Here is a 12,953-nt window from a genome sequence, read left to right as displayed (position 1 = left end):
AGGCGGGGCCAGGCCCGGGGGCGGGGCCGCTGGGGCCCGGGGCTCGGCGAGCCCGTCCGGCTCGCCCTTTATGTAAATAGCGGCGGCTCCGCCCCCTGCTCGCCGCGCCGGAGGTGAGCAGGAAGGAGTCTGCCGCCCAGCAGCCCGTGGCCCGGCTGCGGAGTGAGCGGAGCCGGCGGCGGGGGCCGTGGAACGCCGAGGCCTCGGGCGGGGGCCGGCCTGGGGCTCCAGGTGAGGCGCGGGCCCGGAAACACCGAGCCGGGTCCGCCCCCTCGGAGCGCCCTCCGCTCGGGGCGGGAAGGCGGGAGAGGGCCGGGACCCCTGCTTTCCCCGGGCGGGGCGGGGAGGGCTGTGCCCGGGTCGGCGCGCGCGTCGCCCTGGATCCCGGGGCTCCGTTCGTCCCGGCGAAAGACACCTGTAGGAAGTGCGGCTGGGAACTTTTCCCTGCCTGATCCGTCCGCGTTTACGGAATTCGAGCTCCAGGTTTGCCTAGTACTGTTGGTTTGGGGAAACGGGGAAACAAGTGCCCGGCCTGGCTGAGTGCAGGAGGTCACCGCGGGCGGGGGTGGGATCCCGGGACCTTGGGCCCACGTGCAGGGCGCCTGGCCCGAGTGGCTGGCGACGCGCGGCTCAGGTAGCCGGCTCTCCGCGAGCGGCGGCCGCAGCGCGTTACCTCGCCGGCTTAGAGCCTGCCCCTGCCATCTGGGCCCGCTCCCTGCCGGCCCTTTGTGCCTCCTAATCCCCGGACGCAGGAAGCCCGCGGGAGGGACTTCGGTCTCTGGGCCTTTCTCCGCCTGTGGCGGCCTTGGACACCTTTAAGGGAAGGCATCGAGATCCGGTGTGTTTTCCACGACGCCGGGGGTGGGGTTGCGCTGTGATACGATGGGACTTGGTGAGAAGGGGAAAATATCGTCTTGCTGAACTAAGTGTGCAACGCTTGCTCCTGGTTTGCCCTCGCCGGGCAGTTTGTAGGCGCGCTGAGTTTTAGCTGTGGGGGGACCTGACTGTAACCAGGAGAACCGCGGTGTGGCGGCCTCGGGCTCTCACCTGAGACAAGGTGAACTCTGGGTGAGGGGGCAGGGCTTAGACTCCGTGCCCCTTCCCCTGGGGATCCATGTGCCAGATGCGGGGCGTCTTAATGTGGGCTCTGGGGATCCTCTGCAGAGTTTACAACTCAAAGTCCTCTGTCAGGCTGCAGAGGGGATTGCCAGCTGGGAGCTGAGCTGGGTGGGATGATACTGTTAGGGAGACAAAAGCCCCAGGTGGGAAGAACAGAGCAGCGGTAGGAATAGCTGTGGCCTAGCCCCGGGGGAAGCCAGGGTCAGAAGGGCTTTTGAGGGAGACAGTCTGTGTCTTCCAGAGCTGAAGCATGGGAAGGGTCCCGGGAGAGATGGTCCTACTTGTCTTATGCACCGAGCACTCAGATTTGGTTTTCTTTTTCTTTCTTTTATGATGGGGTTATTTATGGATTTGAGAGAGAGAGAGAGAGAGTGGGCATGAGCAGGAGTGGGAGGGGCAGAGGAAGAGAAATCCTCAAGCAGACTCACTGCTGGGTGCAGAGCCTGACCCTGAGCTCCATCCTAGGACCCTGAGATCATGACCTGAGCCAAAATCAAGTGTCTGACGCTCAACCGACTGAGTCACTCAGGCACCCCAGATTTGGTTTTCTTCTTTTTTTAAAATGTTATTTATTTATTCATGAGAGACACACAGAGAAAGGCAGAGAAGCAGGTGCCTCACAAGGAGCCCAATGTGGGACTCCATCCCAGGACCCCGGGATCACGACCTGAGCCAAAGGCAGATGCTCAACCACTGAGCCATCCAGGCATCCCATGAGCCACCCAGGTATCCCCAGATTTGGTGTTCTTAAGTGGTCTGCCCACAGTGTTCACTGGTGGCAGTCAAAAGGCAAACCTAGCTCTGGGGGCTCTGACCGCTACTACTCCTCTTCTCCAAAGTTAGAGGTCAATCTCTGCGGGGCCCACTGGACAGTGTTTCCAGTGTCTGAGGCCAGTCTCCTATCCCTACTCTTCCTTAAGTCAATGGAGTGCCTCTTTGGTGGCCGAATAATATAATTTTAATTACTTAATAATTTAGCACTTAGCAACTTTTAAAATAGTTTCGTTAAAAGAAGAAGAGGGGGGATGCCTAGGTAGCTCAGCAGTTGGACATCTCTCTGCCTTTGGCTCAGGGCCTGATCCCGGGTCTGGGGATTGAGTCCCCACATCGGGTTCCCTGTGAGGAGCCTGCTTCTCCCTCTATGTCTCTGCTTCTCCTCTGTGTCTCTCAAAAAAAAGAAGAAGAAGAAGAAGAAGAAAAAGGCCCATAATTCCAACTGACTTGTTGGTTTAGAAAATTAAAAAGGTGATAAGCACCCATAGTGGGGAAAGTGAAATGTTTTAGAAAGTATAGAGGTAAGACTCCCTCTCGCCCCTCAGACTTTTTCCTCAAACATGGTGTTCTTCAGTTTTTTAGTGTCTTTCCAGATATCAGGTGTAGTTTTCAATCATGCCTTGCTGATTTCTTGCTGCATAACCTTGGCTCAGTCACCTAATCATGCGAAGCCTCAGCGAGCCTTGTTGATAGGAGAATGAAAAAATGTCATGAACACGCGTGGCCTGGCATAGAGCAGGCATTGGGGTGGGTGAGCTGCCTAACGTGCTCCATAAAGCATAAAAAGTGTCATTTGTGGGCCCGTGGGCAGACACCTGAATCTTTTGGACATGCTTGCTGGGTCATCAGGGAATTTGGCTTCTTTGTCCAGAAGTTAGCCTAGAGGTCCTGATTTTTGAAAGCCTCTGGAGGTCAGACCTTTTAAAATGTGAATATTGTTCCTTGAAACTAGGGAGGCAGAGGTAGAGGACAGTGGCCTCTTGCAGCCTCACTTTTGTTCCCTTGGCCCTTGGTACTTGCCTTGTTCCTTGGCGGAGCCAGGAGTGAGTCCTGATGGCCAGACCCCAGCTGGGGGCCTTTTCTGGGAAGAAGGGGGTGTACAATCTAATCCGCTCAGCTTTTTGCTCAGCAGAGGGCTTGGCTGTATACATTCTGTACCCTGTTGGGGGTGGAGGGGATCACATTCTTGTGCTGCTCTGCTACCATTAAGGAGCTTTTCTGGGAACTCCATAGTGCTTTCTTTAAACCTTTTTTAGGGAAGAGGTGTCCTCCCCTGACAGGACTTCCTGGCCCCAGGCACCTGTGTCCCCTCCCCACCCCCCCCACCCCAGGGAAGTGGTACAAGGAGCTGGAAATTCCGGAGCCTCTACCATCAGTCTGTGACCCCTTGTCTACCCACTGGAGACATTGAGCATCCCGGGCAAGAGTCTCCAGGAGCACTGTGGGGTTTCCTAAAGGATTCCTCAACTTTCTAGAAGCGTCAGGGGCAGCTATCAAGACACCTGAGTGGAGGCCCAAGGGGCCCATTGCCCCCACTGCTGGGCTGGCTGCTTTGAGCAGCGCTGGCTGCCTGGACTCCCTTATCCTGAGTACTCAGCTCAGAGAAGGCTTCTTATCTCACTCAGGCGCTATCACTCTCAGGGCTCCTCCTGGGTTGAGGCATGCCAGGTCTGTTTGGCAGCTGTTTTCCCCTACCTAGGAGCAGTTTTCAGGGAGAAGCTGGGTATGGGGCAGGAGAGGGGCGTCCCCCAGTGGGGCCATGGGTACTGCTGGCTCTTCTTCTGCCTTGGCTCCCGGTTCCCCGGGACACCCTCCCCTCCCAGTGCCTTGGCACCACAGGGCCTTGCCCAACTCCCTTTGAGGTGACCTTCTCTCCTCGCCCTGCCTCTCAGAGGAAACTGGTACTTTAAAGAGTCACCCTGCTCCTTCCCCTTCCCAGGAACCACAGTGAATTCTTGAGCTAGGAGAGGCTCCTCAGGGCGTGGGGACAGGGAAGCTGCTAGGTACCTGACTCTACCCCTAAGGAATTCAGCAGAGACTAGAGTCTTCTCTCAAGACACCTGACTCAGTGTTCCCAGGGTTTGTTGAGAGGGACACCTGGGCACAGGACTATTTGACTCTAGTCAATAATATTATTCTTGGATCCTTCTTGCTGAGGAGCAGGGTGTCCAGGAGCCTTGGTCTGAGGCAAGGCCCACAGAGGTATCCCCAGCAGGATGCCAGGCATGATGTCTCCATGACCTGGCCTTGGCCGGAGACTTGAGAATGGGGAGTGAGGAAGTTCCCTGAGCAGCCCCAGCCCGGGGCTCCTCGGGGGTCAGTGGTTCCCAACTAGAGAAGACCTTTACCTCCTTGATCTCTATTCAGTCCTTGCTGTTCACTCATTCGTGCGATAAGTATCTACTGGTGCCTCCATATGCCCAGCGAGGTTTAGGCAAAATCCTTACACGAAGCTGAGCTCTGTCACCCCAGGACTCACATTCTAAAGAGTGGGGAGCGTGAGTAACAGGAAATAAGCGGAAGTAATAAAATCAAAGTGTTAAAAGGTGATTCGAGGTGCCCAGAATAAAAACAAAGTAGGGGCTGGGGACCCTGGGGTGGGGAGCAGTTTGCAGCTTGAGAAGGGTGGCCTCAAGGAGAAGGCTGCATCTGAGTACGGACGTGCAGGAAGTGACGGGGTTCCTCAACGGACACGAGTGTGTCTCATGTGTCAGGGTATTAACTGCTGTGGGTACAACCATGGACAGGACAGGTACTCCCCCTTTCCCCTGCCCCCGCCCCTCCAAACTGACATCTTTTGGAAGTTCCTTGGGTCAGGTGTTCAGGTGTTGAGCCAAGTAAGAGGCCATGGAATGGGCCTGATAGGATAGGCCAGGCCACCCACCACTCCCACCCCAGGCAAGTTATCCAACCTCCTCCCCAGAATGACTTTGCTCTTTGGACTTGGCCATATCCAGTCTGTCACTTGCCTGGAGAGTCTGAAGTTGGGCTGCAGAAAGGGGACTGAGGCCCCCAGAATGGAGATGTGTTCAGGGAATGCATGCATGTCTCCTCCCCTCCCTGCCCCTCCCCTCCAGCCTCTGGGGCCTTGGGAGGAAATCCTGCAGTAGGGTCCTCCCAGGGTTGTGGGGCTGGCTTGTGGCTCCTTAGGATGGGGGCCTCTGGTCTGGGCCCAGCCGGGGAGGGTGAAGTCAGCCTCTGGCTGCTGACCCAGGTTGTCCCATCCAGGCCACTGCTGGCCAGCCCCTTTGTCCTGGGAGAGAGGCCTGCACTGGGCAGAGGGCTCTGCAATCAGCTTGGAGTTCAGATTGGGGCTCAGACTCTGAACAGCTTGGGTTTGGTAGCTCTCTGAATTGGTTATTTCATAAGTAATAAAACTACATGAGATGCTGTGGGGAAAGTGCTTCAGGTGGCATCTGGTCACAGTTTGGTCTCAATCCTTTTTATTACCTAACGACAGCAGGGACAACCCTCTGGTTCCTGCCCCCTCTCTGGGTGTTTCTTGTGGTCCCACCTCCCACCCAGCTCCACGCCCTCTTAGCCAGTTTGGTTGCTAAGCAGCTGGCCTGGGCCCTGTCCCCTGCCTCTGGGAGATTGGGTTCGCCGGGATCACACGGGCGCTTGCAAAGCAACCTCGAGCATCATGAGTTGGCACAAACAGATACCAGAGGGGTCCACGGCTGCCCCCACCCTTGAGAGCCCAGCCCCATTGCTCCCCTCCTCTGGAGGTTCAGGGGTGAACTCAAACCCCTCAGACGGAAGGACACAGCCACACACAGGCCTCACACAGGATGTTGGGAAGGGAGGGCAGCCTCTGCAGCAGCAGGGGGCTGTGGGGAGCACAAACAGGGGAGAGGAGAGGACAGCTTGGGACTCTGGTTCACGCTGTTTATGCTCCTGGAGATCGGGACTCCAGCTAGGTGCTGTGTGGTAGGGCCCAAGATGCCTAGAGCCCTGCCACTAAGCATAGCTTCTCTGGGAAGATCAACAGGGCTGACTGGGTTATTGAGCAGCATTCTCGGTGGCTGGCCCATCACACACCTCCAGGACAGACATCACACACCTCCAGGACAGACGGGCTCAGCACGGCCGAGCCTCTGTGTCGGGGACAAACAGTATCTGTGTGGGATGAGCAGCCCGGGCTGGGACCCCGCCTTTGTCCTCCCCACAGCACCATCAGATCTGCTTCTCAGAGAAGAAAGAGAGCCAAGTCAGGTGTCCACCTCTACTGGTCTCTTTACTGAGGTCCTAAGATGCAGGGGGGCAGGGCCTATGCACGTCTCTGGAGGTGGGATCTGCACAGAGGGATGGGAAGGGAAGCCAGGGCATGAATTTGTCAACCAGGCAGCTCTCCTGTTCTTTTCCAGGGCGGGCATCAGGGTGTGGGGAGACCAGTCTCAGCCCGTGGCATGAGAGTTTTGGGTGGTGGCTGGTGGCAGTGTTGGGTGATGGGTGCAGAAAGGGGGGGGGGGTCAGATGCCTCCAGGGAACGCACAGGCTAGTTTCACACTCAAGGCACAGACCTGTGTGGAAGATCAGTAAGAATCAGCTCCTACCTCCGCCCCTGCCCACACACATCCACACAGATCAGCCGTTGGTCAGCAAGTCTCACGTGCCCACACCCAAGGGAACAGAGGGCAGAGCAGGGAGGGCTGCTCGGAGTTTGGTCCTGTCAAGGATGGAGGGTGTGGTGGGCAGGAGCTTGAGACTGACGTCGAGCCATCTTTAGGAGTTCAGGGGATGAAGCTGTTTCTTCCAAGGAAGCCCCCTCTTGGGGGACATGCTCTGGCCAGGTGACTTGCTCTGGCCAGATGGCCTGCCCAGTGCAGGAAGCCAGAACCCCCCAGAGCCTCTTAGACCTCTCCAGTGACTTTGCCTCAGACTCTCCTTGGCATCCCCCCAGGCATGGCCTGTAAAGTAGTAGTGTCCTTTACGCCCAGGTCCTGGGACCCTGATGCCCGAGGTCATGCAGCCGGTCTCCCCACCTGTGTCTTTCCTCCCTCTGCGCCCTTTTGGTGTCCAGGGGGCAGGCTTTTCTCCTGTTCAGGTTAACATGGCTGGAGAGGAACCCAGTCCCCAGGAGAGCAGAAGGGATGCCACCGCCAGGACCGCCTCCCCTGAGCATGGGGCCACTGTCATACCTGGCCGCTGCCTATGCCTTCACCCCCTCTCCCATGCGATCCTCTTATCTACCCGCCTGAGAGGCAGATAAACCAAAAGAAGAAAAAAAATCTCTACTAATCCCATAACCCTGCCAGTGTGGTGTCTACTTATGTAAATATTTTTAATAGAGTGTCGCTGACTTCAGGATCCATCGTCTTCTGCCCTTCTAATGACTACGCCTTCGATCATAACACTGAGCTCCCTTCCCCTGCTCCCTGTTGTTGGCCACTTGGGTTGCTTCTGATTTTCCCTGATAGCCTGGTGACCTGCACAACAAGGCGGGGGAGAACATTCCAGGAGCTAGATGGGTGCTGTTGTCTGCAGTGGTTTCAGTATAAGGTGTGGTCAAGCCCTGAGGGAAGAGGGGGAGAGTGGTCAGGCTAGGTTCAGAAAGAGATTGCTTTCTAGAAGACGATTTTTGATGGTATTGCATGAAGGGCAAGAAGGTTATTTCAGATAAAAATGCAGAGACCGGAGTAGAAGGGGCCTGGGGTGGGGACTGAGCAGATGGGCCGGCCAACACCCGGCCAAGCAGACAGGGGACATGGGGTGGGGGAAGGGAGGGCAGACTAAGGCAGGCCCTGCCCAGGACTGTTGGGGGAATGAGGGGGGTGCTCCCAGTGGACCCGGGCTGAAGCTGTCTGCTGTGGCCCGACAGGCCGCCCTTTCTGGCCCATTCCGTCTCTCCTGTTGCCTGCACTGGGCCCCTGTGCTTGCCTTCGTCCTGCTGGAAGACGCAAGCTTGTTCCGTTTCCCCTGCCACGCCCTGCCCCTGAATCTTAGCGCCTGACCACTTCCTATCATTCAGGTGTGGGTGGAGACATTTCTGCCCGTGTTCATTCATTCAGCAGGGGTGCCTCAGTGAGAAAGACGGCAACGGTCCCGAGTAAGACTGAGAAGGCTCATCCTTGGGAAGGGTTGCACGGGTAACTGTGACCAAGTGCTAAGGAGCAAAGCAAAGCTGGGAAGTAGTTCCGAAAGAGGAGGTCCGAGAAGGGACATTTGAGTAGAGGTGGGTGAGAGAGTGCAGGTGGGGACCTGGAGGAAAAGCATCCCAGGCAAAGGACCAGCAAGCCCGCGGACCCAGGACCCAGACGCGGGAATGTTCACCAAGACCATCCAACCACACCCTGGCCTCCTCTTTCATTTCCTTGCTGGCCCTGCTGTCTCTCTGAAACCATCGCGCTGACTGATCTGTGTCCTCGTGAGTCATCACGCACCCCCCTGCAAAGATGCCAGCTTGGTGAAAGAAAGGATCTTGTCTTTCTCCACCGTTGTGTCCCCGGTCCTAGGACAGCGCCTACTCCACGCTGGGCACCTGGCGTCGCTCCCACTCCTGCCAGCAGACCGGGGCATCGCCCTTTACAGACGAGCTCGCTGGGCCTCTGGGAGCTACCTTGGGAGGCCCCCCGGCTTGGAGGAGCTGGGCTGTGGTGGCTGAGCCCAGGCTCTTTCCCTTACGACCCCCGCGCCTCATTTCCTACCTTCAGGGGTGGGTTGAGTAGGTAGGATCTATTCCATACCAGGAAGCTCCACGTCTGGGTTCCTGAAGCTTCTCTGTAGGACTCCCTTACCTGGGGTCATTGGAGCTAAGGGTTTGCCTAGAGGTGAGTGTAGCCACTCCCAGACCTGTTCCCCTTCAAGAAGGGGTGGCACTTTTTGCACCTCGACCTGGGCAGTTATTTCGGCGTTGGGAGCAACACCGAGGGGTTGGTGGGGGTGAGGAACCAATGCTGTGGTTTCCTCACCCCGTGGCCGTGAGGTCCCCATCTCCTGTGGAGGAAGTGGCACTTTGCCAGCACCGCGCCGACAGAGGCTGGACCCCAGGCCCCGAGCTGCTCGGTCGATGCTGCGCTGAAGGCCTGTGGGAGCCTGTGTGCCCACGTGTGCCCCAGCCCGCGCCTTTTATTTGCAGGGGTGTGATTAGGCACCCTCCGTCCTGTCCTGGCCATCCTTCCCTGCCGCCCAGAGTCCTTAGATCTGGAGTTCACCAGACCTGGGGGCGAATCCAAGTTCTGCTGGTTTCTCCTCAGTGACCTTGGACGAGTTACCCAGCCTCTGTGGTCTTCATTTCCTTGTCTGCCAAGTGGAGATATTCCACTCAACTTCCAGGGAGGCTCGTGGAGGGTGAACAAACATCCGGGACGGGGTTTAGGTGTACCTTGTACAGGAGTGGGAAGGAGGAGGGGTCAGGATGTGTCCCGACATGCCGCTGTGCCTACTCCCGAGTGGTGGGATTTAGGGAGGATTTTCTCCTCAGGATTGTTTTTTCTTTCTTTCTTTCTTTCTTTCTTTCTTTCTTTCTTTCTTTCTTTCTTTCTTTTGTTTTGTTTTGTTTTGTTTTGTTTTGTTTTGTTTTTACAGTGAGCAGAGATTACTCCAGCAAAATGTTTTAAAAGTAGTAAACATAACACGTAGGGGTCTGGTATAGTGCCTGGGATGCAGCAGATGCTCTGAGGGGCATGTGGGTGGATGGAGTGCCTCCCTTCTCCCACCCATCTCCACATCCGGTCTGCCTCCCGCCTGCCTGCAGCTCCTCCCCCGGGGGCTATGCCCGTGTGGGTCCTTGGCAAGGATGGCCCTGTGCCCACTTGTCCCCACCCCACAGCCTGTGGGGAGGGTCCTTCAGGGGAGAGCCCAGATCACCCTCTCCTGGGAATCTGCAGGCCCCTCTGCTCCTCCAGGGCACCACTCCCAGTTTCCTCTGACTTCTGACCCAGTGACCTAGGCCCAGGAAGGGAGAGTGGACGCCCCCGGAGCCCGGCCCGGGAGCGGAGCCGATTTATGAGCTTGGGCCTGTGCTGCCCTCCCCCACAGCTGGAATGTGAGCCATGGCTCAGCTGTTTGTCTGGGAGCCCCAGGTCACTGCGGCAGGCCCAGGGGGTGTTTTCACTCACAGTCCGCCAGAGCCTCCAGGACTTTCCTGGGTTTCCTTCCCTGACCCGCTTCAGGACCTCGGGTCAGGTGGGCACCTAGGAGTTTCCCGACTACCTGCCATTCCTTTTAGGGAAGTGCCCCCCCGCCCCCGATCTGCTCTGGCTCCCCCAAAATGTGAAGGCACAAATCTCTTGCATCCCCCCTCCTGCAAGTGGGGGTTCTTTTCAGTGCCCCCAGAAGGTGATGGCACTCTGAGGGCCAGTCTCCACCTGTTCTAGCAGAGATGGTATCCGGATTGCCCCAGCATATGTGTCTCTGCCAAGTGGGGTCACCCCTCCCAGCATGGCCAGCCCTTGGTCACTCTGCCAGAGACCATCACCACCATGGCCCCCCTTCTGCCATCCACATGCCTTAGAGGGAGCCCCCAAGTCTTAGACCACACAGAGTCCTTTCATATGCAGAGCACTGGCCTGATGGCTAATTTTTGTCACTTCACAAGAAGCCAGAAACTGAAGGGCATCTTTCAGGTCTCAGATATCTTCTTCTCCCATCGGACATCCAGCACGTCTGGACCAGGTGCTTCCCCAAATCCGCACCCTGGCCTGGTGCCTCCCTAGCAGGGCGCTCTGCCCTTGCCCACAGGAAGTTCCTCTGGGGCTGGGACCAGGTCTCTTTAGTCTCTTTATAGTGTCTGGCTAGGCCTGAGCGCCTGTGTTCCTGAGGGCAGGCCTTGGTGTCCTATGGTCAGTGGGAGGCTGTACTGTTGGAAGCCGGAAACTGAAGTGAAGATGATCCTCCTCCCTTCCCCCAAGGATGATCCAGAAATAGTTCCCCTTGGATTGGGAAAGCTTTCTACATTCATATGGTTTGGACGGATAGGTTTTGGGCCTTGAGCTGATTTCTTTATTGGGAGCAGATTTCTTCTCTCAATAAGGCTCCACTTAGGCCCACGAGAAAGGGAGTCTCTAAAGTGCGCCCCATCAGAGCCCGGGGGAGCGGGGACCAGAATAGACAGAGAAGGGCAGGGGCCACCCAGGGCCAGAGCTGCAGCTCCAGAAAGCCCAGCAGCCTCATGGGGTGAACCCAGTGCCAGCGTAGGCCCTGGCGTGGGGTGGCATGGGCCAGCACCCCCTGGCCCTGCACCCTGCTCCTCGCCCGCTCAGGCTCCTGACAGCCGTGGTGGGAGCGCCCTCCCCGCAGTCAGCAGGAAGAATGGGCCTGGGTGTGCTGACCCCAGAGACCAGGCCTCGCCCCCTCCCCCGTCGGGGCTCTGGTCTGGGAGCCCCGGTGGACTCCCGGGTGGAGGCTTTGTATCTCTACCTCCCAACCAGTCTGGGGAAAGAGACTTGTGAAGTTTCCCTTTCTGTTTAGCCGGGGTTTTAGGGTTTTTCAGAAAACAGGTTAACAATTAAGCTCATTAACCTCGGGGCCTCCGTTCCTATAAAGCCAGGTGAAATGGCTTCCTCCCCCAGCTTCTCCCGCTGGCTTTATAAGGCCACGGGGGCCTGGAACAAGGCTTAGAGCTTCCGCCAGCCCTGGGCCTGCAGGTACAGAAGTCCCTGGGTTCCTCACCTGTACTTGGCAGATGGAGCGAGGGTGCGCAGGAGGGTGGGCGGGGACGCCGCGAGGGCCTGGGCCAGGACCAGCCACTGCTGGACCTGGGGAGAGCGGCTGGACAGGTGCCTGGGAGCCAGCGTGGGTGCTGGGGGGCTGCACCCGCCTGGCGCTGGCGGTCCGCGACTTCTCCTCTTTCTCCAGGGGGCTCCACACTCAGCACCATGCGGCGGTTCCTGAGGCCAGGGCATGACCCTGCGCGGGAGAGGCTCAAGCGGGACCTCTTCCAGTTTAACAAGGTAAGAGGGGCCGCACTGTGTCGTCCACCCTCCGCGGGCCGGGGCTCTCCGGTGGCCGTCACCTGGGTTAAACTACCGACTTGGCGCTGCCGGCCCTGCCTCCCGGCCCTTGACTTTGGAATTTGGGTCTGGTTGGCGAGCTTTCTCAGGAAGGCAGCAGGAGCTCCAGGCGTCAGGACTCCCTCTCGCGAGTCTCCCTGGCTGTGTGACCCCTGCAAAAAACACTCCCTCTTCCAGCCTCAGTTTCCCCACTTGTAAAATAAGGCTGGCACAGCCTACCTCCTCACAGGGCCATGGAGGAGGCTCAGGGGCAGGAGAGGTGAAAGGGGGCCGACCCCTGCCAGGGGTAGCAACGTTCCAGTGATGCCAGGTCCCTGGGGCAGTGGCCACTGTTCCCTTGCTCCCCACATTGCCCCCACAGGAGAACGCAGTTTTCCCTCCAGTCAGAACGCACTGATTCCTGTGGCATCCTTGCAGCAGGCTCTAGGCCCGGCTGAGTGGGTCAGTGTGCCAAGGGTGGCATTTGGCTACCCTAGCCCCAAACCTGTTCCTCAGGCTCCTGAAGCCAGAGCAACCTGTCACCCAAGATCACAGAGAGGGTCCCAGAAGCGCCACAGAACTTCCTCACAGTGGTGCCCTTCTGGTGCCCGAGAAGGCCAGAGCTGGCCTGTAAACAGGAGAAGCACAATGTGGTTTATTAGGTCTGCAGCCACCTAGCAATCTGCTGCCGTTTCGGGGGTAATTAGCCTCTCACGTTTGCTTTGATCTAGGCCCATGGCCTGCATGCCCTAGCTTCCTCCTGCCCCAGAAGGTGGACTGCAGGAAATGGAGCATCATGATGCTCTGCTCCTCGGGCCTGGGGCCCCCTCCGGGACATGCTGATGGACAGGGCTTCAAATCCAGCTTGGCCACTTAGAAGTTGGGTGACCCTGTGCCCGTCACCCCCAACATAGGCTCGTTCTGAGGGTTGTATGGAGTTAGCTGATTTGTTGTCCAGGAGCTCTAGCTGCTGTTCTCAGGAGCTGCCTCCCAGGGAGAGACAGTTCCAGGGGCTTGTCTGAGGTGGGTGGGGGTGCCCTGCCATTTTCTTGACCTGTGGCAGGTGTGGTGATGGAGATTTGCTGAGGCCACTCACCTGTGGGACAAGGGCTTCCCTGAATGAGCACC

At 57.8% G+C, this 12,953-nt stretch overlaps 1 protein-coding gene across 4 annotated transcripts in view; it reads left to right on the top strand.

The window, feature by feature from the left end:
• Window positions 1-75: 75 nt before the first annotated feature.
• The window catches only part of LLGL2 (LLGL scribble cell polarity complex component 2), a 33,091-nt gene continuing 20,213 nt past the window's right edge, over window positions 76-12,953 (top strand). For 2 of the 4 annotated variants that reach the window (XM_049114554.1, XM_025467984.3), the window contains exons 1-2: window positions 76-231; window positions 11,692-11,786. In XM_049114554.1, coding sequence (XP_048970511.1) covers window positions 11,712-11,786 — 75 coding nt within the window. In that variant the 5' untranslated portion in view covers window positions 76-231; window positions 11,692-11,711. Of the gene's footprint in view, window positions 232-302; window positions 484-11,197; window positions 11,481-11,691; window positions 11,787-12,953 lie in introns of those variants that run through there. The other 2 variants (XM_049114552.1, XM_049114553.1) reach the window with 2 other exon arrangements.

The sequence above is a fragment of the Canis lupus genome, chromosome 9 (assembly GCF_003254725.2).
Source record: "Canis lupus dingo isolate Sandy chromosome 9, ASM325472v2, whole genome shotgun sequence".
NCBI classification, from domain to species: Eukaryota; Metazoa; Chordata; class Mammalia; order Carnivora; family Canidae; genus Canis; species Canis lupus.
This window is presented reverse-complemented; position numbering and strand designations above follow the sequence as displayed.